This window comes from Rhinoraja longicauda, chromosome 7 (genome assembly GCF_053455715.1).
Source record: "Rhinoraja longicauda isolate Sanriku21f chromosome 7, sRhiLon1.1, whole genome shotgun sequence".
NCBI classification, from domain to species: Eukaryota; Metazoa; Chordata; class Chondrichthyes; order Rajiformes; family Arhynchobatidae; genus Rhinoraja; species Rhinoraja longicauda.
In genome coordinates this window covers 67,652,440-67,678,630 of record NC_135959.1, presented here as the reverse complement: position 1 = coordinate 67,678,630, position 26,191 = coordinate 67,652,440, and the positions used below count along the sequence as shown (strand labels likewise).

The 26,191-nt window shown below is 46.3% G+C and overlaps 1 protein-coding gene across 1 annotated transcript; it reads left to right on the top strand.

Annotated features, from left to right (window-relative positions):
• The first annotated feature begins 11,398 nt into the window (after positions 1-11,398).
• On the top strand, positions 11,399-16,467 carry LOC144595360 (collagenase 3-like). Its single transcript, XM_078402787.1, has 10 exons — positions 11,399-11,515; positions 11,707-11,927; positions 12,032-12,180; positions 12,275-12,400; positions 12,572-12,733; positions 13,470-13,599; positions 14,535-14,665; positions 15,604-15,763; positions 16,028-16,131; positions 16,255-16,467. The coding sequence occupies exons 1-10, from the start codon at positions 11,399-11,401 to the stop codon at positions 16,356-16,358; spliced, it is 1,404 nt and encodes a 467-aa protein (XP_078258913.1). The 3' UTR covers positions 16,359-16,467.
• Positions 16,468-26,191: the final 9,724 nt, after the last annotated feature.

The window sequence follows — 26,191 nt, the reverse complement described above, 5'->3', positions numbered from 1 at the left end:
CCAGAGCAAGCAAGATCATGAGGGACCCCTGCCACCCCAGTAACGGACTGTTCCAGATGCTACGATCAGGCAAACGCCTCCGCTGTCACGCTGTGAAAACGGAGAGGATGAGACGGAGCTTCTTCCCACAGGTCATCAGGACTGTCAACTTTTATAACCCCAGAGACTAAATTTTTGTCGACACTAATAGTAACTTATTAACTTTATTCATATGCTGTAACTGTAATTCTTTTTGTGCACAACCCGCAGGCATTCCCACTTTCATTTCACTGCACATCGTGTATGTGTATGTAACAAATAAATTTGACTTGACTCATAGTGTTGTATCGGACAGAAATGGGCTCTTTGGCCTAGCTCTTCCACACTGACATTGACGACTATCTACACAAATCCTAGTATGGTGGAAGAACAAAAACTGAGCTGCACCAGGATGCTTACATTCAGTGACTGATGTACAAGAGCATCCAGAGCTCGGTGTTCTTCCCCTTTTCCTAACTTGACACCATTCAGATAATAATCTGCCTTCCTGTTCTTGCCAACAAATTGGATAACCTCACATTTATCCACATTAAACTGCATCTGCCATGCATCTGCCCACTCGCCCAGCCTGTCCAAGTTACCCTGCATCCTCATAGCATCCTCTTCACAGTTCACTCTGCTACCCAGCTTTGTGTCATCTGCAAATTTGCTAATGTCACTTTTAATCCCTTCATCTGAATCATTAATGTATATTGCAAATAGCTGCGGTCCCAGCACCAAGCCTTGCTGTACCCCACTAGTCACTGCCTACCATTCTGAAAGGGACCCGTTAATCCCTACTCTTTGTTTCCTGTCTGCCAACCAATTGTCTATGTCCGTACCCTACCCCCATTACCATGTGTTCTAATTTGGAGTCTGGTGTACATTTTCAAGCGTCTACACCTTCTGCCAGACAGGAGCAGAAAGACGAAGGAATGACCGAGATGGGACGTCTTTGATTATGTTAGCTCCTTTTCCAAGGTGGCACGAATTGCAAATGCAGTCAGTGGTGAGGAGTCTTGTCTATGTGTTGGACTGGGCTACATCAACAACTCTCTGCATTTTTTGGGACTGACTTGGGCAGAGCAGTCCCAAAAACAAGCTGTGATGCATCCCAACAATATACTTTCTATGGTGCATCTGTTTAAGTTGTAAGAGTCACTGGAGAGGTTGAATTTCTTCAGTCTCCTCAGGAAGTAGAGGTGTGGGTGTGCTTTCTTGGCTGTCGCAACGTGGTTCATCCATGACAGATCATTTGTAATATTTACGCTAAGGAACTTGAAGCTCTCAACCATTTCCATTTCCATACTATTGATGCCGATTGAAGCATGCACTCCATCATGCTTCCTGATCAATAACTCAATCATCTTGCTGACATTGAGGGGGGAGGGTATTGTCCTGGGCATCATGCCAGTAAGTTCTCTATCTCCTTCCAGCATTCTGCCTCGTTATTGTTTGTGAACCGGCCCACCAGAATGGTGTTATCTGCAAACTTGTAGATGGAATTAGAGTCGAATTTGGCCATACGGTTGTGAGTGTATGGGGAATAAAGTAGGGGACTGAGAATGCAACCTTGCGGATCACCAGTGTTGAGAATTATTGTGGATAAGTTGTTGTCACCTATCCTCACTGCTTGTGATCTGTGAGTCAGAAAGTCAAGGATCCAGTGGCAGACAGGAGTACTGATTTCTGGGTCCAGGAATTTGGAGATGTGTTTAAATGGGATGATGGCGTTGAAGGCGGATCTATAGTTGATAATTAAGAGGTCTCTGGTGCTGTGAGGCAGCAACTCTACCAGCTGCCCCAGTGTCCTTTCACTTTCCATCATCATCTACCTACGACACAGATCTCTTTCGCACCTGGAGAAGCCTGGTAGCACTGTGAGAATCATGTTCTTTGATTTCTCCAGTGCATTCAATACCATCCAGCCTGGGCTTCTGGGGGCAAGCGGGAGCATGCAGGAGTGGATCACCACCTCACATCCTGGATTCTGGATTACCTCACCAACCCACCACAGTATGTGAGGACAAAGGACTATGTTTCGGACAGGGTGGTCTGCAGCACAGGGCTTCCGCAGGGAACAGTGCTAGCTCCTGTCCTGTTCACCCTGTACACTGCGGACTTCAGCCACAGCTCAGCAAACTGCTATCTACAGAAGTTCTCTGACAATTCTGCCATCGTTGGCCTCATCACAGACGATGATGACAGGGCGTACAAAGAACTGACCAGGGACTTTGTGGACTGGTGCCAGCGGAACTGCCTCCGGATCAACGCGGGGAAAACCAGGGAGATGGTGGTGGATTTCCGCAGGCGCAGCCATGTCCCCCCGACACCGGTGAACATCCAGGGAATGGACATCGGGAGGGTGGACTCTTATAAGTACCTGGGTGCTTACCTTAACAATAAACTTGACTGAACCGAAAATATCAATGCACTGTACAAAAAGGGCCAGAGCAGACTTTACCTGCAGAGGAGACTCAGGTCCTTTGAAGTGCAGGGGGCACTCCTAAGGACCTTCTACAACACTGTGATGGCATCAGCCATTTTCTATGGGGTGGTCTGCTGGAGCAGCAGCATCTCAGCAGCGGTTTGGGAAGAGACTTGACAAGCTGGTCAGGAAGGCCAGCTCTGTCTTGGGTTGCCCCCTTGACTCAGTACAGGCAGTGGGAGAGAGGAGGATGATGGCAAAGATAACATCGCTGCTGGACAACGACTCCCACCCCATGCAGGACACTGTCACTGCACTGAGTAGCTCCTTCAGTGACAGACTCCTTCACCCCAAGTGTGTGAAGGAGAGATATAGGAGGTCCTTCCTTTCCGCTGCTGTGAGACCGCACACCAACGCTACTCCCCGCAGACCAGTCAACGGACCAGTCAAGGGTAACAGTAAAAAAAAACCACTGTAAATGATGACAATTATCCTTATCTTTATTTTTATTTATAATTTATTAGGGCGGCACGGTAGCGCAGCGGTAGAGTTGCTGCTTTACAGCGAATGCAGCGCCGGAGACTCAGGTTCGATCCTGACTACGGGTGCTGCACTGTAAGGAGTTTGTACGTTCTCCCCGTGACCTGCGTGGGTTTTCTCCGAGATCTTCGGTTTCCTCCCACACTCCAAAGACGTACAGGTGTGTAGGTTAATTGGCCGGGTAAATGTAAAAATTGTCCCTAGTGGGTGTGGGATAGTGTTAATCTACGGGGATCACTGGGCGGCACGGACTTGGAGGGCCGAAAAGGCCTGTTTCCGGCTGTATATATATGATATGAATGAATGTCTCTTGCTATCCATTTTGCTGCTGTTTACAGAAACACTGCAAGTTTCCCCGGTGTGGGACAAATAAAGGAATATATTATTATTATTACTATTATTAAAACCAATTTTCTTTGGTATTTGCCCACTGTGTGAACAACCATTTTCTATTGGAATGCTGCTAAATTGCTAAATTGGTCGGAGCCCCTCTGGTTGTGATCCACCCAGGCTTATCTTACATTTACCGGCATCAGATGCACATCCAGTGATTTCCTGCACTATGCAGTTAATGAGATCCTGATTCTCAACTGAAATCGGAAATTACAAGTGTGAGCTTCAAAATGGCTTTTTCACTCATAAGGAACAAACACACAGCAATTGCACAGAGTGACACAATTTGGAGTGTCCCAGTGATGTTCCCTGTTACCAGAGTACACCTATGAAACATGCATTGTTCATCTTGATGCAGTAATATTTATTTTCTTCCTTCTGACTCCCTATTCTGGTTTAACTACCGGTAAACTGGCAGTAGGATAACCTGAGGAAGACTTACAAAACAAATTGCACATTTCAATATACAACATCCTTTCAACAAACTTCTCTTGACATGAGTATACAGGAAATTGAAGAAGACCAACTAAACACAATCTTCTTCCCCATTAACTCAATTGTTTTTCTGATGTGATTTTCTAGAACCCGAGATTTCTTTCAGTCCCCAACAGAGACCTTATCTTTGTATTCCCATGCCCACAGCTCAACAGGTTCCGGGCCCGCCATGCTATAGAGCTCCTCTTCCTTCGCCACCGTCTCCTGCCCATTTTCTCGGGTAAAGAGTTGTCACTTCCCAGTGACGACCACTTCTACCATCTCCAACATTCCTCCTCCTTGTTTCGCCCTTCGAGCCTGCTATGCCCTACATCAAGATCAACATCTATGTCTTTGCCATTTCTCTGCACTGTCCACACATCGATTTCCTCATGTCCAGAAATCTATCCATCTCTATTTTGAATTAACTCAACAACAGAGCCTCCACTGTTCTCTCAGAGGAAAATCCCAAAGATTCACCATATTCTCAGTCTTAAATTGTTTATTGCGAGACTATGACCTGTGGTTCTAGATTCTCAGTCAGAGGAGACAAATCTAAATTATTCTGCGATGAGAGTTGATTCACTTTTACTGTGGTTCCTTATTGCATCTTCCTCACAATTCACACTACCCCCCAGCTTAGTATCATCTGCAAATTTGCTAATGGTACTTTTAATCCCTTCGTCTAAGTCATTAATGTATATTGTAAATAGCTGGGGTCCCAGCACCGAACCTTGCGGTACCCCACTGGTCACTGCCTGCCATTCCGAAAGGGCCCCATTTATCCCCACTCTTTGCTTTCTGTCTGTCAACCAATTTTCTATCCATGTCAGTACCCTACCCCCAATACCATGTGCCCTAATTTTGCCCACTAATCTCCTATGTGGGACCTTGTCGAAGGCTTTCTGAAAGTCAAGGTACACCACATCCACTGACTCTCCCCTGTCAATTTTCCTAGTTATATCCTCAAAAAATTCCAGTAGATTTGTCAAGCATGATTTCCCCTTCGTAAATCCATGCTGACTCGGAATGATCCCGTTACTGCTATCCAAATGCTCAGCAATTTCGTCTTTTATAATTGACTCCAGCATCTTCCCCACCACTGATGTCAGACTAACTGGTCTATAATTACCCGTTTTCTCTCTCCCTCCTTTCTTAAAAAGTGGGATAACATTTGCTATCCTCCAATCCACAGGAACTGATCCTGAATCTATAGAACATTGAAAAATGATCTCCAATGCTTCCACTATTTCTAGAGCCACCTCCTTAAGTACCCTGGGATGCAGACCATCAGGCCCTGGGGATTTATCAGCCTTCAGTCCCATCAGTCTACCCAAAACCATTTCCTGCCTAATGTGGATTTCCTTCAGTTCCTCCATCACCCTAGGTTCTCCGGCCCCTAGAACATTTGGGAGATTGTGTGTATCTTCCTCAGTGAAGACAGATCCAAAGTAATGGTTTAACTCGTCTGCCATTTCTTTGTTCCCCATAATAAATTCCCCCGTTTCTGTCTTCAAGGGACCCACATTTGCCTTGACTATTTTTTTCCTCTTCACGTACCTAAAAAAACTTTTGCTATCCTCCTTTATATTATTGGCTAGTTTACCCTCGTACCTCATCTTTTCTCCCCGTATTGCCTTTTTAGTTAACTTTTGTTGCTCTTTAAAAGAGTCCCAATCCTCTGTCTTCCCACTCTTCTTTGCTATGTTATACTTCCTCTCCTTAATTTTTATGCTGTCCCTGACTTCCCTTGTCAGCCACAGGTGTCTCTTACTCCCCTTAAGAGTCTTTCCACCTCTTTGGAATAAATTGATCCTGCAACCTCTGGGTAAATAATGATCTTCTTGAAGCAGATTAGAACCTCAGAATGGAATATGGAGAGGTTAAAGACGTGCGTCAATACCCCTGCCAGTTGGTTACACAGTTCCTGAGGATGCACCCAGGGGACAATTGTTTTCGGTGGGTTCACATCTGTGATAATGGCCATGGATACCGTCCCACCCGTGACTGTCAGGGTGGATAAAGCAATCCACTGACCTTCTGTTCAAAGTGAGCATAGAATGCATTAAACTTATGAGAGAGAGATATGGTGCTGCAGAGATATTGTCCAACTTCATTTTGTAGCCTGTTTTAGCATGCAAGCCTTGCCATAATCAACGGGTGCCTGTGTGGTTCGACTGGAACTCTATCTCAGTCTGAAATATCCCTTTGGCATCCTTGATGGTCTTGCAAAGATCATAAATAGATTTCTTGTATTGCTTGGGATCGTTTGACTTACATGCTACATACTAGCACTTCACCTGGGAATGGACCTCACAGTTCATCCATGGATTCTGGTTGGGGAATGTTGATATTGTCTTCTTTGACATGAATTGCTCCACACACTTATTGAAGAAGTCTGTGATAGCAGTGGCATACTCATTTTGGGTGGCCACAGAGTCCTTGAAGATGGACGAGTCCTCCGACTCAAAGCAGTTGCAAGAGATCTCATCTGTTTCCTCAGACCAATGTAGCCAGAACTGAGGGTCAAATGACACTCATTCTTATCTGATTCTGAAGCCATGTTGCTTGCACCACAGGGATCAACAGGGATGTTGCTTGCACAAGTCTACCAAAGCAGGCACTATATTGCCTTGGCAAGATATTTTGAGGTTTTGACTTTTTAATACCTTATATGGACATGGTCTTATTTCCTTTACTACCTTGTATGGGCACGATGTGAGTTGTGTCACATCATTCACTGATAAGATTAAGATATAACTAAACCGTTTTGTCCATTGTTTTCTAGAGTGAGACACGAGATGAGCTCTGTGGGTGTCTGAAGCCAACCAGTGCTGACCTCCCCACTATTGCCTGGTGTAATAAATTTACCATTTTACCACTATCTTTGTTGCATTGTTGTCTGTCTAGAAAAAATGAACTTTAACATTGGCGTAGTCGGCAGGATATCGCTGGTACCAACTTCAACGACTGAGTAAGAGGCTGCAATTTGGCCGGGACCTGGAGTGGAGTAAAAAGTGCACTATCGGATCCATTGAGTCTGAGCTTCCGAATGAGTTCCTGGGAACACTGTGGTCCCTCGTCTGAGGTCGATCTGGTTCCTGCCGAGAACCTTTAGACAGACAACATAGGTAAGACCTTATATTTTTGGTGTATAAGGCGAGACATCACATGTGTTAATGGGAGAGAGTGAAATAAGATTGGTCAGGTCGGATGTTATCCGTGAAAGATTTCTTAATAAGATTGGTCAGGTCGGATGTTATTCGTGAAAGATTTCTTAAAAATGGGACAGGCTCTGGATAAGAGCGATGGGGGAGCTCCGGTACAATACATGTGTTATCTGTATCCGGAAAAACGTAAAGATTACCGACAATTGTCTACTTCATTAACAAAAAGATTGAGAAATGAAGCCTGGCCACTAAGGCGAACATGGAATGTGAAAAACTTAAGCGCTGAAAAAGGTCATAAACGACCTGGCATAGCGACCCTGTTTACAGAGGAGGACGAGGCCGAACAAGGGTGGTGTAGACCTCCGCCCTTTGCGCCCCCACTCCAGGGAGCCCAGGGTCTCTACCCTGTCTCACCCCAGGCTGCAGCACCTCCCCCAGTTAGAGAAAGAGAAGTCGAGTCAGAAGAAGACTGAGAAAGGGCCGAGAAATGTATGGAGGAAGGAGAAGTAATTGAGTCAAATGTTGCGGAGGGAGTTAAAATACATCCTCGAAAGACAGCAAAAAGAGTAATGCCAATCAGAGCTATGGTAATCCCCTGAGCCAGAGAAAACAGACAGCCAGACACCGTAAGGATATACATGGCTTGAAAACCACGACATGTTGGTAATAAGAGATAAGTATTCTCCTTGGCTGAATCCTTACTGGACCCCACTGAAGGGGCGTGCTGGAAAAACCTAATGGGACACAGAACCTCTGAGGTGTTACATGGAGCGACAGGCTTTTGAAGGATGCTACTAGGTAGAGACAGACAGAGCGAAACGCTGGGAACAGAAGAACAAAGAAACACTGTGAAAATGGTCACATGATGGACATCTGGTGAGAACAGAGCCGCAAGTAACCATGGCTGGGCAGAATGGCCCTTGAAGATAGTGTCTGGGAACGGTTATTTATTCAGCACTTGGATGAGTGACAACTCAAAATGATTGACTTTAGAGTTGTGAGAGGCTTTTTAGGGTTGGTTAACTTCTGCAGGCAATGGATTCCGGATGTGGCCTTATACACCAAGCAACTCTCCCCCCTGGCATCTGCAAATGCACCCTGAAAGTTTGCCCTAACGCCCGTGCAAGAAGAAGCATTCACCAAACTTAAGGCTGCCCTAGCGGCCGCCCCGCTATCGGCGGCCCACTCTACAACAGGCCTTTCCAACCGTATGTCAGTATTATCCAAAATTTGCTTATCCAATATCATGGTGATGTGTGACGCCTGGTTGTTTACTTCTCGGTCCGCCTAGACGCTGTTGCCCAGGGCTACCCTCCATGCACACAGATTTTACCAGGGCTACATGCAGCTGTTGCTGTGGCTTGCAATATTACCCTGCACCAACCGGTGGCAGTATACACCACTCAATGTGTTGCAACCCTGCTTAACACAGGACAGACTAAATATTTGACTTAAGCCTGATTAGGCCGCTATGAAGTTACCCTCCTGAGCAACCCGTACCTTACCTTCTATCATTGCACCACCATTAATCCTTCAGCATTTCTTACAGAACCACCCGAACATCACGAAGAACCACTTCATGACTGTGCATTGGCAAATGAACTGTTAACCACAGTCCGACAGGATAATCCTTACAGGATATTCCTCTCAAACAGAAAGACTGCAATTGGTTTGTGGATGCATCGTCACTGATTGCCGAAAATGGACACCGAACCTCGGACTACGCAGATAACGGGGCCATAATAGAAGAAGAATTGGATAGAATAGAATAGAAGAATAGAAGAAGGCCGGTTCCAAAACGCTCTCTCCGCCCAGCAGGCAGAACTTTATGCTCTCACCAGGGCATGCATTCTGGGCCAACAAAAGACACTTAATATCTATACCGATTCTCATTATGCCTTCAGCATTGCCCACGATTTTGGAGCCCTCTGGCAGCATAGAGGCTTTTTAATGTCTTCCGGCACTCCGATTAAAAACTCCCTTTATGTGACCAATTTGTTACAGACTCTAACTCTCCCGTATCGATTAGCCATTATTAAATGTAATACACACACGGGAGGCTCAGATGAGGTTTCTAAAGGAAATGCCCCCGTCGACGCCACTGCCCGCATGTTGGCCTCCTACTCCCTTAATATTGTCCCCTCTGAACAAAGGGTTTTGACAAACAGAACGGTTCTGCCAGACATGGGTGAAGTTAAGTTAATGCAGGGAGACGCCTCTGCCGCTCAAAAAGATCTTTGGAAACAAGAGGGCTGTGCCAGTGATTGGCTCACCCCTCTTGGACAAGTTTGTGTACCTGATGCATTTTTACCTCGACTGTTAACTTGCATACTCTCCCTTACTCATGCTGGAAAGGAGGGAATGGTAAGGATGACCAAAGAAACAGGGTGGCACCCGAAAATTCGGCAAAAGGCATTCAAGCAGGCCTCTGAGTGGGATATGCCAGAGGAGCAATCCTGGTAAGGCAAGAAAAGGTCCAAAGGGAGTCACTCCAATGCCATCCCGCCCTTTTGAATGCATACAGATAGATTTTTATTGAAATGCCACGTGCACAGTGTTATAAATATTGTTTAGTAATTGTTGATTTATTTAGTAGATGGATTGAAGCCTTGTCTACTACAAATAACACAGCAGAAACAAATGTTACGTTGCTGCTAAAAGAAATTATACCCCGCTTTGGTTTGCCAATCACTATCAGCTCCGACAATGGTCCTCACTTTATAGCCACTGTTAATAAGGAAATATGCCAGCATTTAAAAATCAAGCACCAATTTCACTGTGTTCACCATCCGCAGGATTCTGGTATCGTCGAAAGGGCAAATGGGACACTCAAGACCAAATTGACTAAGTTAATGGGAGAAATGGGGCAGAGCTGGATTAAGGTTCTTCCCCTCAGTCTTTTTTTTTATACATGATAAATTCGATTATACATGTATTGTTCTGTATTATCTCCCCACCCACAACCCTCCCCCCCACCCCCCAGTTAGAAAAAAGTGGAAAAAGGAGAAGAAAAGAAAGAAAAGAAAGAAGGAAAGAAGAACTGCCTGTTGTACCTGCACGCCAACTTTCAGTGACTAGTGTACAAGGACACCAGGTCACGCTGCACTTCCCCCTTACCTAACCTGACACCATTGAGATAATAATCTGCCTCCTTGTTTTTGCCGCCAAAGTGGATAACCTCACATTTATCTATATTATACTGCATCTGCCATGCATCTGCCCACTCACTCAACCTGTCCAAGTCACCCTGCAAACTCCTAACATCCTCTTCGCAGTTCACACTGCCACCCAGCTTTGTGCCATCTGCAAACTTGCTAGTTTTACTTCTAATTCCTTCATCCAAATCATTAATATATATGGTAAATGGTTACGGCCCCAGCACCGAGCCTTGCGGCACACCATTCGCCACTGCCTGCCATTCTGAAAAGGACCCGTTTACTCCTACTCTTTGCTTCCTGTCTGTCAACCGATTCTCTATCCATGTCAACACTCTACCCCCAAAACCATGTGCTCTAATTTTGCTCAACAATCTCCCGTGTGGAACCTTACCAAAGGCTTTCTTTTTATTTCAAATTTGTAGTGTTTTTCTTTTCTTTCGTTTTAGAGTTTTATTTGGCTCACCAGTGGACCCAGATGCATGGTTCAAAACATCTTTTCACAAGTATTGAAATGGATGAAAAAATATCAGGGCCTGAATTTTCCTGCATTTACTTCATTTCTATTGAGGGAGTTCTAATTTCTGCTATATGTAGCTACACCTATCTGGCAACAAATTACTTTCAAAGCTTTTAGTTGAGGCATTTTTGATACCAAAGAACCTCGTCATTTTTAATTGACCGGCATTTTAGAGGATGGGAAGTATTATTTTGAATGAAAGGATCATTGGGCAATGTCACTACTCGAATATAAAATGGACACACATAAACTTTTGGTAGAACATGATATCTGAAAGAATGTATTCCACTTTAAAAAATAGTGCATATTCTTAAACATATTTCCAATTTGATTGAAACTGCCAACTTTCCTAAATTGCCAACTCTCTGAGATACATATTAAACTAAAAAATGAACTCTTCCCTATCTCTAAATATAATACTGCGAGTGAAGCATTCATTCCATGCTTCCCACTTCTGTTATTGGTCACACATCCCGTGCCTTCAAAGTTACAACATCGAAATGAAGGTGCAGAGTTATAACGCCTCCAGCTGCAAGATAACGGGTATGTCGGTGACCAAACCACAAGCAACGAAACAAAAATATTGCTCATACCCTGCACATTGGGCAATGGTACAATAATGTAAGACACCTAATCATCCCTATAAAACTCAGTCAGGACAGAAAGACTCAGTTCATTTCAAGACTCCGAGATCCTGAAGATGAAGTGCTTCAAGATCCCCGTTGTAATTGTGTTACTTCGTCTTGCGCTTAGTTTAAGTGCACCCCCCAACTCCGATACAGAACTATTGAACGAAAACGACTGGGATCAATGCCGGGTATAATCAGAGATATATACTAAACCAATGTTTATGTTCAGTGTATAAAACCAATAATCAATTTCAAATATAAAGCAGCGCAATGACAAACGTAATTTCCTCCGGGCGTTGAAGGTACCGTCGTACAGGCAACAATATGTATACATTATAAACTTTACCTGTTGTAAGTTGTGTTTCTTTCGTTGATCCAGAATTACCTCAAACGATTTTACAACATGACCGAATCCAGATGGAGAACGCCCGATTTCGGACTTCATTATAAGATTAGAGAAATGCAACATTTCTTTGGTCTGCAAGTGACTGGGAGATTGAACCGCGACACTATGGAAGAGATGAAGAAAGAACGTTGTGGGGTCTCAGACTCGAGGCAGCTCAGAGGTTCTCGGTGGCCGCAGAGGAGAATCACCTACAGGTACATGCATGCATTCGCTGAGGCGGCGGGAACGTTGGTCTTTCGTTATAAAGAGGAATCCAATTAAAAGTGATCCATGTGCTCGCTTCCTTCTTGTCTGACAGAATCGTAAATTACGCGCCAGATCTGAACAGACGAGAGATAGACACCGCTATTGTCCTGGCCTTTAAAGTCTGGAGCGATGTTACTCCTCTGACCTTTGTCAGACTGAACGCAGGAGAAGCTGATATCATGATATTGTTCGCAGGAGGCCGTGAGTTCAGCCATTCAACAATTCCTGGCCATTTTTGCCATGGTGGACATGTACTGTGTGTGTGTGACTTCTGTTCCACGTTCTCTGTTCCCAGGTCACGGGGACGGTTCCCTGTTCGATGGCCGAAGTGAGATTCTGGCTCATGCGTTTTTCCCTGGATCGGGCCTCGGTGGCGACGCTCACTTTAATGAAGCTAAAAGGTGGACGTTGTCCAGAGCCGGTAAATAAGTTACAAACTCGAAAGATTTAACTAGCTTTCTAAAAAAACCCGTGACCCCATATTTCATTTAATGACATAAAAAATGAAGAAGTTGTGGAATAAAATATTTTATAATGTCAATTATGGTGAAATGTTAGAAGTTAAACCCAATTGTGTTACTCACCTTAACAGGAATCAACTTGTTCCTTGTTGCGGCTCATGAATTTGGCCATTCACTCGGACTGGAGCACTCAAACGATAGATCTGCTCTTATGTTCCCCAACTATTCGTTCGTCAATAACAATGGGTATCGCCTCCCAGCCGACGATGTCAGACGAATCCAGGCCTTGTATGGTACACTGAAAATATTAAAAAAGTTTACTGTTCGTAATCCTTAAAATGTTTCCGTGCTTCACTTATTGGGGAAGAGCACAAAGTCTTCAGAAAACCAAAATCCAGATTAAAATGAATTACTTAGAGAACTTCACATGCACCTTTCTAAATGTCTTTTAAATGTTGTTATTGCATCTGCCATTTCGGATGAAATCTTGCTATCGATTGGGTTCTGGACATACGTCCTTTCCTGGTAAAATGGTAACTTGGTCCTACCATCAGTCAGATTATTAACACGTTATCATTACAGATATTTCAGACCCAGACACAAAATCCCAAAGTTGCTCAGAATTCTGAACGAACCATGTAAAATGCAGCCCTTCCTCAGTGAATGCTGGCGATTCAATTTGAACGACATATACATTTCTTTCTAAAAGTGTCAGTGTAGATTACCATTTCGAAACCATTTACTTCGATCACCAGAATTTAAACGAAGTTAAAATGTTGCCCTGAGTGATGAACTTTGCAGAATACAATCATTCATTGAATTTTACAGTATTTGGAGTCTAAACAGCCCATTGGCCTACTGCTATTTTCCCTGTCCTTTAAAATTTGCAACAATGTTTTCTGGTTACAAAATGGAGAAGTTAGCATTATATTGTTGCTTTCACCATTAAGGTGACATCATTCAATTTAAGATCAATTCTTGCTGCTAATCTACCACCTTAACATGAACAATATATTTTCTGTATTTTAGGAGCTCGTGAAGAACCAATACCAACACCACCACAGCCAAAACCGACCAAACCTTCCGATAGATGCGATCCCCAAATGTCATTTGATGCTATTACCAGTGTACGTGGTGAACTCTGGTTCTTTAAAGAGGGGTATGGACGACATTTTTGTTTCTATTTTATGCTATGTATTCCATTGCAGATATTTTCAAACGTAGCAATCCCGCCACATTAGTGGATTAGTATATTCTGAAATATTATCTCACTATATGCTAGAAGGAACGGGTAGCATTTTATATTGCATGTCTAACCTCGACTGCGACCATTGGAATTGCTGGCAAGCCAACATGAGTAACTCATGGAAGAAGATTAGGAATACTTTTTGTTATTTCTAATTCTGGTGGCATGATCTCACAGGTTGCTGTAATGATTAGCAGGGATGAATGCAGGGAGCCAAGCAACGATGAAAGCCCAAAGATCTTTCATTTATTGCAAATGTGGCGTTTGATTTTCAAAGATAGTAACAGTAAAAAAAAGTACAGAAAACGTTATTTTGCATCATAGGAAGTCTAATGTACAGTATATGTTAGATTTTTTTAATCAAGATGCTATACTAGATAGAGCTCTTAAGGATAGCGGAGTCAGGGGGTATGGGGAGAAGGCAGGAACGGGGTACTGATTAAGAATGATCAGCCATGATCACATTGAATGGCGGTGCTGGCTCGAAGGGCCGAATGGCCTCCTCCTGCACCTATTGTCTATTGTCTATAATGAAAACCTACAATTGAAGACTTATATCCACATTAATACAAAAAGGATGGCACAGTGGCACGGCAGGAGTTTAATCATAATGTCAGGGAAATAATTGGAGGGGTGGAATTATGAGTTGATGTAGATTCAGTGAATTGAACAGTTTAATTCCATCTGGTAAGGAAAGATAGGTTAATAAAATACAGCAACCCTTTTATTCAAATATTGATGAAATTGCTTTACTTTCATGGCTGATAAAAAGTTTTGTACATTCAATTACTCTTTACTCTAGAATAAGAATAATGCCTAAATGATCAAAGCAACCTTCTCTTGTTTAGAGCTGTGTGGCAAAAACAGCCTTCGCGCCCAGATGTGACATCAAATCAAATCAAGAATATTTTTCCAAACATTCAGTCAGTTGATGCTGCGGTTGAAATAAAGGATAGAAATTTTGTCGTTCTCTTCAAAGGTGCGTGAGTTTTCGATTATTGTAAAAGGGAACGCGCATAAATACAGAAGGATGAGAGGGGATCTTATAGAGACATATAAAATTATAAAAGGACTGGACAAGCTAGATACAGGAAAAATGTTCCCAATGTTGGGGGAGTCCAGAACCAAGGGACACAGTCTTAGGATAAAGGGGAGGCCATTTAAAACTGAGGTGAGAAGGAACTTTTTCACTCAGAGAATTGTGAATTTGTGCAATTCTCTGCCACAGTGGAGGCCAAATCACTGGATGAATTTAAGAGAGAGTTAGATAAAGTTCTGGGGGCTAGTGGAACCAAGGGATGTAGGGGGAAGTTGGGCATAGGTTACTGATTGTGGATGATCAGCCATGATCACAATGAATGGCGGTGCTGGCTCAAAGGGCCGAATGGCCTCCTCCTGCACCTATTGTCTATGTTTCTATGAGTTGGCAACTAACGACTGCGCATGGACGATTTTCCTTTCACTTTGTATAGTGGAACACTTAATGGTTTGAAGTGCTTTTGGAAAAGGGAGAGAGGCAAGTCTGGGGTCATCTTTTGACAGTCCACTAACAATATCAGAATTTAAGAAATATAAGCAAAAGTGGGGCGTTCGTTTATATGTCTGCTCTGCCAGTCATTAAAATCATCTCTAATCTTCAATCTCAATACCACTTCCCTGCACTAAGTCAATATCCCTTGACACAATTAAAAATCATATTATGAGGCATTCCTATGGCAGACCATGGTCTATACAAATTATGGACAAAATATTAACACTTTGTATTTAATCAATTGAAGTGAAGTTTGCCTCCCCTGAGTTTTTGGATAATTAAAATGAAGTTGGTAATAGAAAACTGCAAATCCACAATTCTTAATTTTTGAGCAATCTTTGACTTTAATCCCATGTCTTAACTAAACTACTGTTAATATTTAACAGGATCACAGTACTGGTTAATTAGAGGAAACAGACTTTTATCACAGTTCCCAAGGAGCATCCAACGGATTGGATTTCCAAGATCTGTTACACATCTTGATGCTGCCCTGTATATCAAGGAGAGAAATAAAGCATTATTCTTTATTGGAGATAAGTATTGGAGGTATGTAGCAGTATTATTTTACAGTGTTTCACTGTGAAATTAAAAAAAATATTTTCAGAATCCCATCAGTCTAAGAACTCTAAATTTTAAAACAAAATGCAATGGAACTATCTACATTAATAGGTCTCTCTGACTCTTTAAGAGGATGCAGAAATGTATATTGTATATATTATGTAAGTAGTGCCAATTTCTACAACATGCTTGCAAGACACCTTGACTTTGACAACCACTTGAAATAACTGCATTTATTCTCTTTTTGTTTAGTTATAATCTGAGGAGAGGACGAATGGGAAGAGGCTACCCAAGAAGAATAAATGATGACTTTCCTGGAATAGGGAATAAAGTAGATTCAGCATTTGAAAACTCTGGTATGGAATGAAAATAGTGGATGGGCGAAATATTCAAAACTTACCAACGCATTTATGTGATTTGCATTTATGTTTGATTATTTAATGCTGTATTCATTCAAAGTTTTTTCCTTTTTTGTCTAGGCTTCCTCTATTTATCAAATGGACCAATACAATATGAATATGACTACAGAAATAAACAAGTTATCCGTGTTTTGAAAACATCCAGCTGGCTAAATTGTGATTAATTAACAATAAGTATTTGCCTTAAGAACTGCCTAACATTTAACAGAGCAGTTTACTCTTTCAAACCAGGCAAACTTTAAAATTGATTTTTGTTTGTTACGGAAAAGGTAATTGGGGTTTTAATAATTCACATTTCTGGGTACATATTTTTAAACATTTTTTCAAAAAGTCAGTGATGAATAATCTCGTTTTCTGATGTGAAATATTTAAAACAATAATTTTGAATGATAATTAAAAAAATATTGATTTCACTGCAGTATTATTGTGCCTGATTTCCATCATTTAAATAACTTAATAAAGAGCTGCTTCATATCATTTGAAGTTTATTCAATTATTTGTGCAACAATTGTTCACAACGTGTAGTTTTCACAACCAGTGATCCGCTTTGATAAGTTTTATATCTTTATTACTTAAAAGTCTACTCCTTACTTTTCTAAATCATTTACAATTAAAGCAAAATTCTTGGATCAAGGGAGAAGAGAATGGAAGATCTTGAAGATTTGTGTTCTGTGTTTTCGTTTTCACTTTTCTGTACCATCACACATCAGTTTACTCAAGGACACTTTCAGCTAATTATCCAGCCATATTAATAATTTGGGGTGGGAACAAAATGATTTCAGTAGATATATATCAGGCACAATCTGAAGAAAAGGTTTTTTAACATTTTATTTATTAAATAACATACCCAAAAAGATTACATTTATATACTTTATAGACATGAAGAACTTTAGAAGTGTAGTTTCAATTGATATGTAGGAAGTACAGCGGTCCACTGGAGCACACCTAGTTCACAAAAACAGCAACATGATAATAACCAGATGATGCATTTTAATAATGTTCAAGTGTAATTTGGCCAGCCATATGGATATGCAGGGTATGGAGGGATACAGATTATGTGCAGGCAGATAGGAGTGGGCTTGGCATCATGATCGACATAAACATTGTGGGTTAAAGGATATTTTCTTGTGGTGAACTGTTCTATGTTCTATCTATACGAGTAAATATTAATAAGGACAGCGAGGACAGACATTCAGGGTACTGCCAAACAGTCAAAGCATTGAGATAGCCAATCAGTATTTCCAAAAATAAACTTTATTCATAAAACATACATCTATATAAGCAGGACATGATTTGTTTCCATTTACTCCGTCAAGCAAATCATTATCTTTACTAACAATGTTTTCATATCTACCAGATTCAGTCTTAAGTATCCCTTCTACAGGACTGCCCAGGCAGACCCATTGCTTCAGCCTTGTCTTGTCCTGCCAAACTTATTTCTTGCTGCCTTGGCTCCATTCTCTCTCCTCCGGTCCAATCTTTTTACCCTTACATCGGATGCCCTCCCCTATTTTAAAGTTTCAAATTCCCTAGTCCCAAGTGATTCATCTTTGCCATGGACCTGCAATTCTTCTACACCTCCACTCACATCTACAGTGTTTGAGGGGCACAAAGAGCTCCCCTCGACCAGCACATTCATAGGCCTGGCAAATTCCATCCTCACATTAAACGTTTCTTTCAACTCACTTTCTTCAGATCAGAGGCATGGTTATGAGCACTTGCACGTGCTCAGGCTATGCCTATATATTATTTGTGGAATATGGAGAACAGTTTTTGCTTTGATCCTGGGTGTAGTGGATGAGTGGGTAGGGGGGGGGGGTATTAGGGATAAGGGGGGGTTGATGGGGGCCAGAGTGGGTGAGGGGTGGTAAGGGAGGAGGGGGGTTGAGGGGGGAAAGAGTGGGTGAGTGGGGGGAGGAGGGGAGGAGGGGGGTTCAGGGGGGATGGAGTGGGTGAGTTAGTGGCAGCATGTCAGCCCACAGAACCCCCCCATCATTCCATCACTCTGGAGGGTTCCGCCCCGATGGTCATCGTGAAACCCCCTCCCTCATTGGCCGTCACTCGGGCAGGTCCCAATGTGATGTCATACGCTGAACATGGCAAGGCATCGGTTTAATAAGGTCATTTTTAAACTTTAAAATCTCTCTGACTTTTAAAAAAAAGACCTATTTTAATGAAACTTGGATAAATGTGTCCCTAGGACAAAGGTGAGTAAGGTGGTCCTAAAATTGTTGCGCTATCGTGTGTGTGTGGGTGGGTGAAAACCACACACATAAATAACCGCACAACTTACGGAACTTACAGTAGGCATGACCGAGCTAAGAGGCTTATGCACCTACCGGATCTCGGAGATCGGCTGCCGTCCGCCCTCATGGCTGAAATGTTGGCGCTAGCAGGTGAACACAAGGATTGCCTCATGTTCGAGCAGGCTTTCAGAGAGCAGCTTCCCGAGGATGTCAAGCTCATGCTCACGGATTGTTCTTTTAAGGACCCCATGGCATATGCAGAGAAAGCTGATGCGCTCATGGCATCCAAATCAAAAAGAAACAGTTCGATCAACAAGGTCTCGGCATCAGCGGGCGGGCCGCAGCGGCATCAAGATGGCGCCGCGTCTCCCGCCATTTCTCCAAAAGCCCGCCAAAAGGATCCGCACAAGTGCGGCTGGTGTTATTACCATCTACGATGGGTTGGAGAAGCCCGCAACTGCCGCTCACCTTGCACCTTCTCGAGAAATGCCTTGGCCGATCGTACATAGGGGTGGTTGCAATTGGCCAGAACCGACGCCTCTTCGTCCGAGATCGATTCACGGACACGGAATTTTTGGTTGACACGGGAGCCATAGTCAGCATCGTGCCGCCGACCGACCTCGAAACGTGATCGGGTAAGAAAGGGCCTACCCTCATCGCGGTTAACGGCAGCCCCATCCGCACGTACGGTACGCGGACAATGTCCCTGGCTTTCGGCACCCGCACGTACGAATAGCCATTCATCATCGCGGAAGTCGGTCAGGCGATCCTGGGCGCAGATTTCCTCTGGGCCTTTTCACTAGTCCCCGATGTCCGCGGTAACGGCCTTCGACCCTCCGCCAGCAGCAATGAGCCCGCCGCTCCACCGGCCGCCACCCCGCCCAGCCCGACTGTCCAGGCCGTCGTCGCGGCCCCCGACCCTTATGCTGCAGTCCTGGTGTTGCATCTCGTGCGGTTGCAGAGGATCTCTGCCCCTTCCAGAAACCCTGTAGCTTAAGGCCATCCCCCCCGACCTGTCCATCTGGTGCCGAGAGGTTCGACCCAGGGAGTGGCCCAATCCCCCAGGGACCGCCACGGGACCTCCCTCACCGCCCCAGAACCGGAGGCAGAAAACGGACAGGGAGACGCACGAGCCGCCCAACCCGGGTGTGCACCCCAACCTGCGGAGGAACCAACGCAGGCCCAGGTGGAGGGCGAGGATCCGGAGGCTTGCCTTAGGCCGAGGCTGAGGCTGAGCAACCCGCACTGGCTCACGCCGACCCCCCATGTCCAGCACGAAAGTGGTAGGGCTGTGCTGCAGCACCTTGAAGGGGCTCTCATAGGGCTGCTGGAGTGGAGTGCGGTGAGCATCCCTGCGTAAGAAAACGTAGGCACAGTCCTGCAGGGCAGAAGGGACTTGTGAGTGGAAGGGCCCATGGTGTGACGTCGGGACGGGAGCAAGGGTACCAACCCGGTCACAGAGGCGCCTCAGGACAGAAGATGGCAGTTCCTTCTAGCCCCGCGCCGACGTGACGAATTCCCCCAGCTCAGCGGAGGAGGTGGCCAGGTCATCCTTTGGGGCAGTGCGGATACCCAACAACACCCAGGGCAGGGCATCAAGCCAATCCGGATCCATGAGGCGGGCCTTCAGGGCGGCCTTGAGCTGGCAATGGAAGCGCTCAACGAGACCATTGGCCTGCGGGTGGTACGCGGTGGTACGGTGAAGCTGTACCCTCAACAGGTGAGCCATTGCCGACCACAGCTGCGGGCGTGAACTGGGCCCCCCGGTCGGAAGTCATGTCCAGAGATAAGCCGAAACGGGCAATCCAATGGGCCGCCAGGGCGTGGGCACAAGTGGCCGTAGATGTGTCAACAAGGGGAACAGCCTCCAGCCTCCACGTGAAGCGGTCTACGACGGTGAGGAGGTGGGTAATGCCCCGGGATGGTGGGAGGGGCACCACAATATCCACATGGATGTGATCAAAACGCTGACGGGGGATCCCAAACTCCTGCAGAGGGGCCCAGACATGTCACTGGACCTTGGAGGTCTGACACGGAATACAGGTGCGCGCTCAGTGACCAACCTCCTTACGCAACCCGTGCCACATAAACCGAGCAGCTACCATAGCCGTCGTCGCCCGGATGGAAGGGTGAACCAAACCGTGAATGACGTCGAACATCCTCCGCCGCCATCTGTCAGGGACGATGGGGCACGGCTGACCCGTGGAAACGTCACACAACAGCGCCGCCCCTCCTGGCCCAAAGGGGACGTCCTCCAGACGGAGTTCCAAAATGGCGGTCCAGTAGGCGGACATTTCCTCATCCAGGAGCTGAGCCACCGCCAGAGCGGAGTAGTCAATCCCAGGGGAAGGTTGCGAGCACAACACTGATGGTTGGGCGGGACAGCGCGTCTGCAATCCGATTGTCCTTGCCTCGACTATTCGGATGGAGGTGGTAAACTCTGAGATGAACGCCAACTGCCGTTGCTGCCGGGCGGACATTGGGTCAGAAATCTTGGCGAGAGCGAAGGTGAGAGGCCTGTGGTCCGTGTACGCTGTGAACAGCCGACTCTCCAGAAAGTAATGGAAATGGCGCACAGCCAAGCACAGGGCGAGGAGCTCACGGTTAAAGGCACTATAATTACGCTGAGCGTTGGTCAGATGACGGCTGAATAAAGCCAATGGTCGCCAGCACCCGTCCACCAGCTGCTCCAAAACCGCTCCAACCGCTGACTCGGAGGCGTCCATCGTGAGGGCAGTCGGCGCGTCCTCCCGTGGATGGACGAGCATCGTGGCGCGGGCCAGCACCTCCTTGGCCCCGTCAAACGCAGTCAACGCCTCGGCAGATCATTGCAGGTCCTTCCGTGAGCCCGACAACAGGTGAAATAGCGGGCGCAAAAGTCTGGCCGCAGAGGGAACAAAATGGTGATAAAAGGCAACTATGCCAACGTGTTCCTGCAGACCCCGCACTGTTGAGGGGCGGGTAAACCGGCGGACGGCATCGACCTTGTCCGGCAGTGGCACAGCGCCCAGCGCAGTCACCCGGTGGCCGAGGAAGTCGATAGTGGGAAGTCCAAAGCGGCACTTGTCGATGTTAATGGCGAGGCCGTGCTCACTGAGCCGTTGGCAGAGCTGGCGAAGGTGCGCACAATGTTCCCTCCACGAGCGGCTAGCCACCAAGATGTCGTCCAGATACACAAACAGGAAAGGGAGGCCGCGGCATACCCCGTCCATGAGGCGTTGGAAAGCCTGCACGGCGTTCTTAAGTCCAAAGAGCATCCACACAAATTCGAAAAGCCCGAAGGGCGTGATGATTGTGGGATGGACCGGGATCTGATTATAACCCTGCACCCAGTCCACCTTTGAGAAAACCGTGGCGCCTGCGATATGGGTGTTGAAATCTTGAAGGTGGGGCACGGGATACCGAACGGCCGTGGTGGGATTGTTCAACCGCCGATAATCCCCACAAGGACGCTAGCCCCCGTTGGCCTTAGGAACTCTTCGTGGGCGATGCGCAGCTTATCAGGCGGCAGGCGGCGGGCCGGGGCGTGGAGGGGCGGGCCGATAGTCAGAATATGGTGCACCACGCCGTGTTGCGGGTTGGCACTGCTGAATTGGGGCTGGAGGATGGCAGGGAAGTCGGCCAGCACCTGGGTGTAACAGGCCTCCACTGACGACAATGGACCAGCAGATGGCGATATCGAGTCCCCCATATCCCTTGATTCGTTTATACCAACATACCTGTCCAAATGCATTTATAACGCTGTGATTGTCCCTGCCTCTGCCAGCTCCCTCACAGGTTGTTCCAGATATCCACCACCTACTGTGTGATAAACATTACCCTCAGATCTCCAATAAATACTTCCATTCTCACCCCAAGCCGACGTCCTCCAGTTTAAGACACCCCTATCCCTGAAGAAAAGATTGTGACGCTCTCCCCTATGCCCCTCATAATTAAAAAAACTCCATAAGGACACCCTCAACCTCCTGTACACCAATGAGAACAGCCCCATCTTATACTGTCTCTCTGTGTAACTAAAGCCCTCCATTCTAGGCAACATTGTGGTGAATCTCTTTTATACCCTTTCTTGTATTACCATATCCTTTCTATAATGTCTTGACCAGAACGGTGCATAATAATCCAAGTGTGGTCTAAACCAATGTCTTATACAGATGCAATATGATGTCCTAACCCTTATTTTCATTACCCATGCCTATGAAGGTAAACAGGCGAAATGCCTCCTTCACTACCCTATACACCTGTGTTGCAATTTACAGGGAGCTATGAACATACACCCAAAGATCTTTCCACATATCAATGCTTCTAAGTCTCTTCCATTTACATTATATATCCAGCAAGTATTAGATGATCCAAAATGCATTATCTCACAATTGTATCAAACTCACTCACACATTTGTATGCATTTGGCCCATATCCCTTTAACCTGACTGAAAGTAGGTTCCTTATTATGGTGAGACAATGAACCCATACACAAGTCCAACAGGTAGCACAAAGAAAAAAATACCGGGGCTGTAACATGAACGCGATGGAGTCCAGCAAAAATCTAATCGGACACGAGTTGCATGCACTAGACGTGTTTGTTCTCTCCAGTACAGCTCCCTACTACTCCCCCTGGTCACGGGCGTTGCCCGGCCTTAAATACCAACACAGGTACCGCCCCCGTGGCTGGCACCTCCCACACCAAGACGCCGGCCTCGAGAGCCGATGGTTCGTTGTGCCCTTGGGCTGCCACCAGACGTCACCGCATGACCCCCCCCAGAACCAGAGGCACCGAACCGGACGGGACGCCGAACGAGGTGGCCCGAACGCATAGATACAATCCCACGCCCTGGGGATTTGCTCGGTTTGGAAGAATCTCCGGGAGTCCGGGACGGCGGACGCCCGCGACGGGGCGGTTGAGCCACAAGGACTGGCTCGCTCAGGTCCACGAGGAGTGACGGCGCCCGCAAGAAATCTGCGCCCAGCAGGGGCTGGGCCACGTCCGCGACAATGAATGGCCAGGTGAAATGGCACGCGCCGAAAATAACAGGAACCGTGCGGACGCCATATGTGCGGATTAAACTGCCGTTCGCAGCAGTTAACGGGGGACCCTTTTCACCAGCACGAAGGTCGCGTCCAGACGGGGGCAATACGCTGACCTCCGCCCCGGTGTCCACCAAGAACCTGAGCCACGTGCGCCAGTCCCAGACATACAGTTGATGGATCCTGCCGGGCACCTCAGTGACTAACGGCGGCCGGCACTGCCGTTTCCCGGGAACGAACATGGCTGGCGGCATTGGCGTGCTGCTGAACCCCAGCGCTGGTGGTAAAAACACCACATCCTTTTCCTTGGATCTCCTGGGTCCTGCTCAGCCATCCTCCTCTCCTGTGCCACTTGTCTGGTCTGTGGCTCTCGTGGGCGTGGCCCTCTTGTGGGCGTGGTCCTGGGCCGCTGGGCTTGCCAGGGCATGGAATCAATCAGGTCCAGCCATTCCGGGGATTCCAGCAGTTCCAGGTATTCCAGCGCACCCACCTGCTGCTGGTCGGACAGCCACAGCTCATCAGCACGGGCCGCTAGCCGGATGGGATCCTCCGCGAGCTGCCGACGGATGTCTCGAGGCAACGGCTGCAGGTAGGTAAATTCAAAGAGCGGGCAGGGCTGATGGTCACCCATGAGCGTGAGCATCTGGATACAGCTTAGTGAGGACATCCAGATGGCCGCCATAACAGGGAACATCAGGGGAATTTACGAAGGCATTAAGAAGACACTAGGACCAGTCCAGAGCAAAACAGCCCCCTTCAAATCCTCCACTGGGGAAGTAAGCACAGACAAATGCCAGCAGATGGAGAGATGGGTGGAACACTACTCTGACCTCTACTCGAGAAAGAACACTGTGTCCCCCTCAGCCCTTGACGCCATCGAGTGCCTGCCGACCATGGATGAGTTAGACAGAGAGCCGCCGGTAGAAGAGCTCAGCAAGGCCATTGACAGCCTGGCCTCAGGCAAGGCCCCAGGCAGCGACGGGACTCCCCCTGACCTGATCAGCCTTACAGCTGACCGTACAAGGTGGAGAGGTACCCTGAACCAACATGTCAAAACGGGGGAAGAGAAACTGATGATTGCAGCGGCAGACAAGCGGGCACGCAGAAAGGAGCGCAGCAACTTCAACAGACAAGAGTCCACACACAAATGTGACCTTTGCGACAGAGACTGTCACTCTCGCATTGGTCTCTTCAGCCACAAGCGACGCTGCTCTAGCCGAGGTGTGGAGCAAGCAGCCAACTAGGATGCATGGTCCTAGTCAGCCATGACCGAGGGGGCCTAAGAAAAATAAGAAATGTTGTCTATGCTGAATCCAGCTGGTTTTATATTTTCTGCAATGGTAAATAAGAAATTTCTGCATAAAAATCTAATGCATTGACAGCAAAAGATTGTAGATAAACAATTATCTGCTGGTCCAGGGTGCCTACCACATGGTGATAGCGGATCTAACGCCTAGGATGTAAAATTGGGATTCGGCCTGTCGAAACCAAACCCCCGGCTGCGAGTTCCAAAATGTAAGTAGCTTCAGCGATACCGCGTTGAGTTCGGCCTCGTCAGCCCTGTGGGCGGCAGCGGCAGAATGCATTTTATTTTCAAATTTCCCCTCCAGGATTATCCTTCCTGGGCGTCGAGGTCACCAATGTAGCAGGAACGCGATGGAGTCCAGCCAAAAACTAATCGGAAACGAGTTGCATGCACTAGACGTGTTTATTCTCTCCAGTACAGCTCCCTACTACTCCCCCTGGTCACAGGCGTTGCCCGGCCTTAAATACCAACACAGGTACCACCCCCGTGGCTGGCACCTCCCACACCATGACGCCGCCCTCTAGAGCCGATGGTTTGATGTGCCCTTGGGCTGCCACCAGGTGTCACCACAGGGCACAGAATATAGCTGGGGTACAAATACGGAAAAAAATACAGAAAAAGTGCAGATAAAATAAGTGCAATGACCACAATGAGGTAGATTGGAACTATCCCCATAGTTTAAGAGAGGACCATTCAGTAGTATGATAAGAGTGGGGAATAAGCAGTTCCTGAATCTGGAAGTATGTGCTTTCAAGCTATTGTATCATCTGCCAAATGAGAGAGGGGTGGGAATTAACAAGTTGTGAAAAGTCTTTGATCAATTTGGCTGCTTTTCCAATGCAGTATGAAATGGAGCTGTGGTGAGGCGGGTTTGTGTGATGGACTAGGTCGGGTATATCCACAACTCCTGCAATTTCTTGGGGTCTTGGGCAGAGCTGTTGCCAAACCAAGCTGTGATGCATCTCGATTCAAGGTTTCAAGGTCAGTTTATTGTCACATGTACCAATTAAGGTACAGTGAAATTAGATTGGATGTTTTCTACAGTGCAAAAGTAAAAGGTGTTAGGCGATGTTGGAGACATGCCTAACCTCCATAGTTTTCTGAGGAAAGAGGCATTGGTGTACTTTCTTGGCCAAAGCCACAATGTGGTTCGTCCATGACAGAGAGCTGGTTATAGTTACTCCAAGTAACATGAAGCTATCGACCATCTCCATTTTGACACCATTGATGCTGACTTGGGCGAGCACAGCGCCTTTTTTCCTGAAGTCAATAACAAGCACCTGTACTTTGCTGACAATGAGGGAGAGGTTGTTGTTATCACACTACACTACTGAGTTCTCTATCTCCTTCCTGTACTCTTGTCTCATCATTGTTCGAGATCTGTTTCACTTCAGTGGTGTCATCTGCAAATGATGATATTGCA

Coding starts and splice junctions, on each gene's coding strand:
- LOC144595360 (XM_078402787.1), top strand. CDS start 11,399: ATGAAGTGCTTCAAGATCCCCGTTGTAATTGTGTTACTTCGTCTTGCG. Junction 12,181..12,274: donor GATATTGTTCGCAGGAGGCC/GTGAGTTCAGCC, acceptor CTCTGTTCCCAG/GTCACGGGGACGGTTCCCTG. Junction 12,401..12,571: donor GTGGACGTTGTCCAGAGCCG/GTAAATAAGTTA, acceptor TCACCTTAACAG/GAATCAACTTGTTCCTTGTT.